Source organism: Galeopterus variegatus, unplaced genomic scaffold (assembly GCF_000696425.1).
Source record: "Galeopterus variegatus unplaced genomic scaffold, G_variegatus-3.0.2 Scaffold11162, whole genome shotgun sequence".
Classification (NCBI taxonomy): domain Eukaryota; kingdom Metazoa; phylum Chordata; class Mammalia; order Dermoptera; family Cynocephalidae; genus Galeopterus; species Galeopterus variegatus.
The window spans coordinates 4,041-10,517 of record NW_007737273.1 but is presented as its reverse complement, the minus strand read 5'-3'; the positions used below and the strand labels follow the sequence as shown (position 1 = coordinate 10,517).

The 6,477-nt window shown below is 34.8% G+C and overlaps 1 protein-coding gene across 1 annotated transcript in view; it reads left to right on the top strand.

Annotated features, from left to right (window-relative positions):
* LOC103610448 (neuropilin and tolloid-like protein 1) overlaps window positions 1–5,956 on the top strand; it is a gene marked incomplete at its 3' end in the record, with an annotated part of 10,438 nt that extends 4,482 nt beyond the window's left edge. Inside the window, exon 4 of the mRNA XM_008594620.1 lies at window positions 5,708–5,956. Coding sequence (XP_008592842.1) covers window positions 5,708–5,956 — 249 coding nt within the window. The remainder of the gene's footprint in view (window positions 1–5,707) is intronic.
* Between the last annotated feature and the right edge of the window lie 521 nt (window positions 5,957–6,477).

Genomic DNA, 6,477 nt, shown 5'->3' with positions numbered 1-6,477 from the left:
AAAAAAAAACCCTTTACACTCGTTATTTTCTCTTTAGTATTATAAAGCACAAAAAAAATCATGTCAAAGATAAATCTATAGTCATGATTTCTAAATAACAATCTGAATGGTGATTACCTTATTTTGTGCTACATGACATCATCACATTTTAAAGTCAGTCTTTCTTTCCTTCCTTTCTCTCTTAGCTCCCACATATGAGTGAGCACATGTGATATTTATCCCTCTGTGCTTTGCTTATTTCACTCAACATAAGTTTCTCCAGGTTCATCCATGTTGTTGCAAATGGGAGTATTTCATTCTTTTTTATAGCAGAGTAGTTTTCCATAGTGTATATATACCACAGTTTCCTTATCCAATCATCCATCGATGGACATTTAGGTTGGTTCCATATCTTGGCTATTGTGAACAGAGCTGCGATGAACATGGTAGTGCAGGTTTCTCTTTGACATAATAATTTCCATTCCTCTGGGTAAATACCCAGAAGTGGGATTGCTGGATCATATGGAAGATCTATCTGTAGTTGTTTGAGAAACCTCCATACTATTTTCCATAGTGCTTGTACTAATTTACAGTCCCACCAACAGTGCAGGAGTGTTCCCTTCTCTCCACACCCTCGCCAGCATTTGTTATTCACCATCTTTTTGATTATAGCCAGTCTGACTGGAGTGAGGTGGTATCTCAATGTGGTTTTAATATGCATTTCCCTGATGACTATGAGGTTAAGCATTTTTTCATGTATCTGTTGGCCATTTGTATGTCTTCGTTTGAAAAATATCTATTCGGCTCCTTTGTCCACAGTAGTGTGGTGGTCTTACAAAGGGAGGGAACATTCCTAGGGCCACAAAGCACAGTGGGGGGAAAGAGGAGGTGGGGGAAGGAGGTTGGGGTAATTGGGTGGGGACACGGGGTACAAAAGTAATTTCAGGTAATGGGTATGCCCTCAGTACGAAGCTGGCCCTTACTTCATGGGCACGAGGGGTGACAATTAGCTTTGTATCTCATAAATATTCTTAATAAATAAAATAATAATAATAATAATAAAATGGTCACAGTCAATGGGGTGGTAGGTTAGCTCAATTAGAGCACAGAGTTAGAATACCAAGGTCAAGGGTTCGGTTCCCTGTTCAGGCCAGCCACCAAAAAAAAAAAAAAAAAAAAAAATTCAAAGTCAAGATTCTAAATTACAATGCTTTCTTTTATCATTTTTTCCCCCAACTTGAAGGATAAATAGTGCTGAAAAAGAGATTCACTTCTCCTTGAACATTTTCCATTTCCCCTAACATTGTAGACACCTTTTTATTATGTATGGCTTTTTAAAAATATATGAACACTTCATCTAGTGATAGAAGCTTTCATTATCTTGAGTGTTAGTGCCTAATAGCCTAAAACGTGCATCCACGTCCAGCACACAATGCAGACAAAGCTACCTTAATGAAAAAGATATGTGAGCTCAGTATCTAGTTATGAATCAGAGACATGTGAATTTGATAGATCTTTCAAAGATATAGACTTTCTGTTTAACCAATGTTAAGAATATCTATATATAAATGATTATTTTTTTGTATGTTTTGAGCCAAGGATCTTTTCCCACCCCTGTTGTCCTTGAAGTTGATACACCACACTATAGGAAGGAAGAACAACATGCTCTGATATTAAAAGGATAAAGCTGAGACAACTGAGTTCTGGTAGTTTTACTTCCTCTTATAACTGACAAATAAGAAAATTGATACTTGCTTCATGGTTACAGTATGGTCTGGGAACTAATGACCCTAATGTTTGTTTAGTAAACAATCTAAAGAGGCCCCAAGATTAGCACAGAATGTTTGGAATAAGGAGACTGAAAAGGAGACTACAAGGAAGAGATGTAAACTTTCATTTTTAAAGAATGTTCAGGAGATAATCATTTTCTATGGAGAGTAGCTTGCACCAAAGTTCAGAGCTATGGTATAGTTGGACCCACATATACTATCCTAAGGCTTCTGCATAGGGTGAGGAGTGGAACAGGAGAGGAGACTGAAGAAGTAGGTAGACTCAGATAAGGGAGACTCAGATAAAGGAGTATTCCATCTCCTACCCATGACAGTTTGGACATTATGCCACAGACAATGAGGTGCCATTGAAACAATTTAAGTCAAGAAATAACATGAGATTTTGATGAGGAAGTAACCGAAGGAAAATAACAAGAGGAGTAAGAGAATTTAAAGGAAAAATAATGGGTTCAATTTTGGTGTTTATGGAGATGTCTCATAAAAAGATTGGGTATATAGATCTTTAACTAAATGGAGAGATCTGAGGGGAAAAGGTATATTTATAAATCATAAATATAAGTATTGTTGAAATTGTTAGTATGAATAAAATTATTTAAAGAGAATATTTGGAGCACTGTTTTTCAACTCTTCTAAAAAATGCAGATGCCTGGGCCTGTCTCCAGAGATTCTGATTTAATTGGTTTTTGATGGAGCCTCGAGTACCATCATACTATAGTAGCTCTTCACTGGGATTCCAATAGCACCCAGTGCACTAGTCTAAAATGAGAGAAAATAAGACATAGATTTCTGGAAAACAACATGTAAGGAATGGGCAGAATCAGATGAAAAGTAATGAAATGAGAAGGAGAAGCCAGAGAGTTGGACTGGAGGATCAGGCAAAGGATGTCACAGCAGCGACTGCGGATGGAGCTTCAAGCGGCAAGGAGTAGTGGAAGCGCCAGTTGTTACAGCAAAGAAAAGTAAGGTGAAGACAGAAATGTTTCTGTTCGTGTGGAAGTTAAGTCTGTTAGTAGCTTTAGAATGAACACTCTCATAGACATAGTGTGGGAGCCAGCACCCAGTGGATGAAAGGCAAAGATGGGGTGGGGGGTGTATTTGTGGATGGTAGGACCTATGTTGAAAAGGCGAATTTCCTTTTTTCTTTGATTTTTCTTCTTTTAGTGAGAAAAATTGTACATTTATTCTAAAATGAATACCCTGTTCTGTAGAAAAAGGTAAATTTAAAATATGAGAAAGGGGAAGAATAATTGGTCAAGTTTCTTGATGTAAGACAGGTAGTGATAAAGTATACAGGTGTAGTCTCAGTCACAGAAAGGAGAATCCGTTATGGATTTCAGGTAGTCATCAAACTCCCTCAATTCAGAGGAAATATTCTGTATGTATGTGCACTATTTTGGTGAAAGTGCCCATAGTTCTCAACGGGTCCAAAGATTGAGACCTCTCATGAAGAAATCTCAGTTTTAGATCAAAGATAGCTTATAGAAAATGTTAAAGTAGGAGACTGCTGTGAATGGAGAGATTTGAAGGTGAAGAAAATGTAGTCTGGGGAGTTGGACCTAGCTAGCTTCAAATGGCCCACATATGCCAAAATCACTCATTTTTTCATACATACAAAAAGAAGTATGTGTCATGCTTATTTTTTAAAAAAGTTATTTCACTACTTCCTAAAATTCAGCCAGTGGAATTTTTATTTGTGGATGTGGATAGTTAACTTTGACCTGCTGGACCAAAGGAAATAAACTGTCCATATATAATGTGGTATATCAAAAGCCATAGTGACAGCATGTCTCCTGAAAGAATATTGAAATGTTTGTTCATCCATGTTGAACAGAAATTAAGTAATAAAGCTTGAATAAAATGAATGAAGCTGTGTATAAACAGATTCATGTTAGATGGCCTTGTATTTCCTAGTAGGGGAAACAGGTGGGCATATGTTGGTAAATGACCAATAGATGGAGTTCTAAGTAAATTAGCACAGGACTGTTCTCATTGCTTTACCTTTTCCTAACTGTGCAGTATTTGCAACTAAAAGAATTATCTCACACTCTGAAATAATTTGTTGCCTCATAAAATGTATCATACTGCCTTAACAAATAAGAGGTAAATAAGCAGAACATATGCTGTAGGATAATAATGTATATAAATTATATGTTTAGTGCTAATACTTAAACAGCCCAGTTCCTTAAGCATTTGCCTTCTTGTTTTTAGACCAATACTTTAGGACGAAAGCATCGTTTTGCAGATAATTCTTTAGAATATCTTCAAATTTGCAGATTTCAAAAAATTCACTGAAATTCTCTCAAATCTATCATTATCATGGATACTATATTTGTTGACTTTTGTGATATACATTAATGATGATTAAAAGCATGCCTGATTATTCTTGCAAGAATTATAAATATCTCTTTTCAATGCCAATGAATCAGAAACATTTTTAGAGATTAAAAAGAATCTGGAAAATAATCTTTTAATATGAATTGACCTTTGACCTATTGATCTTTAATTTTATACTTTAGAGAATATCGGGATTTATTACATACATCTCTAATTTCCCAGTCATCCTGTATCTCGATTCTATATAAATTACTGACATCCATGCACACAAGAGTTTAAGTTTTAGGTCATCGAAGGTGATATCCAGTATGTATTTAGGGACTGGTATGGCTTGGACAACAACCATTCAGAATGGTTGCAGACTACTTAGGGAACGCCCCTGCTGTACTAAGTCTTAACTTTCAAGTTTCTGGAGGCAGTAGTACCTGAAGAGGGCCAAATAGCAGAGAAGCACTCAGAGGAGTCCAAGCAACAGCTGTTTGCTAACTTGGATAAATATGTGCTGATATTACAATAAATCTTACGGCCATTCCAGAGTACCCTGGCTGAATATAATTCTGAAATGCCAAATTTTTTGAATGGTTTGGACATGACAATGGAAGAATAAAATAACATTAACAAATACGTTCATGTGGTGGTTTACAGGGTTGTTAGCTCCATAAGGCTCTTCCATGATTCTTTAAAGAACTATGAAAATATTTATGAAAATAACCTTATCTACAATTCACTCAAAAAGATTTTTTTGGAAATCCTTAATGACAAGTTCTGTGCTATGTGCTGAAAAGAATTTCGATAAGATATGGTTCTTGTCTTTCATGAGGAGATTTAGAGAGGTTTCTTTTCCCTTGATAAGGTTTTCCCTTGATAAGGAGGAGTTAAATTGTAGGTATATAGACATTCAAGAAAGTGAGAAAATATGTAACAGCATGAAAGGGCATACTATCTTAGAAAACATGACATGTTTGAAATATCCTTAGCTTGGGCTGTCTGTGAGATAATAAGACCTTGGAAGGAGGATATCCTTAAGGATCTTATATGTCAGATGTGTTGTTGATCATTGTTCTGCAGCTTATAGTCAGCTGGTGAGGTTTAAACCTGCGTGATGTGACCAGATTTATATTCTAGAAAAATTACTCTTGATATCTTTTTATATGTACTTGCATCTAATCAACATATTTGACTGGGTTTATTTGAATGGTTTTAGAACTCTATGCTGAATAATGCTCAAGTGGTTTCTGACCTCAAACCTAAGTATTTCAAAGGATATAAGAAAAGAGACAGAAAGATGCCCCTCTACCTTCTAAAACTAAGTTAGCAAACTTTCACAGAAATGTTGCAATTTGTAAATTCTGGGTTAGACATTGAAATTGCCATTTTATATCAGGATAATATTTTGTGCAACACTGTTAATTTTGAGGGCCACCCCTTAAACATTTTTAAATAAAAATGTTATCCCTGAAAATACTAAGTATCATATGCATTCCTGTGTATATCATTTACAGACATTGACAGAGAGCATACAAATAAAACCTGAAACAAAATCAGTAAAATCAACCTAAAGATTTAAGAAATGCCCTTCAAGACATAATCTTTCTTTTTTACAGCTGCTCCAAGACAGTGCATTGAACTTTATTTTGATGAAAAGTACTCTATTGAACCGTCTTGGGAGTGCAAATTTGATCATATTGAAGTTCGAGATGGACCTTTTGGCTTTTCTCCAATTATTGGACGTTTCTGTGGACAACAAAATCCACCTGTAATTAAATCCAGTGGAAGATTTCTATGGATTAAATTTTTTGCTGATGGAGAGCTGGAATCTATGGGATTTTCAGCTCGATACAATTTCACACCTGGTAAGTAGGGCTTTTTATTTTCTTTTTTTATTTCTTTTTCTTCCTTAGTTTCTATCTTCATAGTACAACATCTTTTATAAGACAATGTATAATTTTTCAAAGAATTTTCCAATTATATTTAAAACCAAATCTACATTGTTCTTTCTTTTCACTTCATAAATTCTAAAAGAAAAATAAATTTTCCTTCAAACTTAGGCCACACTAGAGGTAAAGTGTAGTGAGTCAGGGGTGTAAATGATCATTAGTAACACAATTAATTAAATTCTAAAATGTGCAACTTGAGAGACAGACTGTAATAAAGAAAATGATTACACATAGGATCCCAATGAACTTGGAAAGACAATTGTATAAAGTGTATTCATCAAAACGATTTTTGGAGAACTTAAATAAAAAGTTTATTTGTCCTGAAAATTATCTTTTTTAAATCAAATAGATCCTACTATAAAGCAGTCAAATTTCATTTTAGAAATGAAATTCCTAAAAGTTTTGATAAAAGGAAAACTGAGACTTATAGTAGTTAA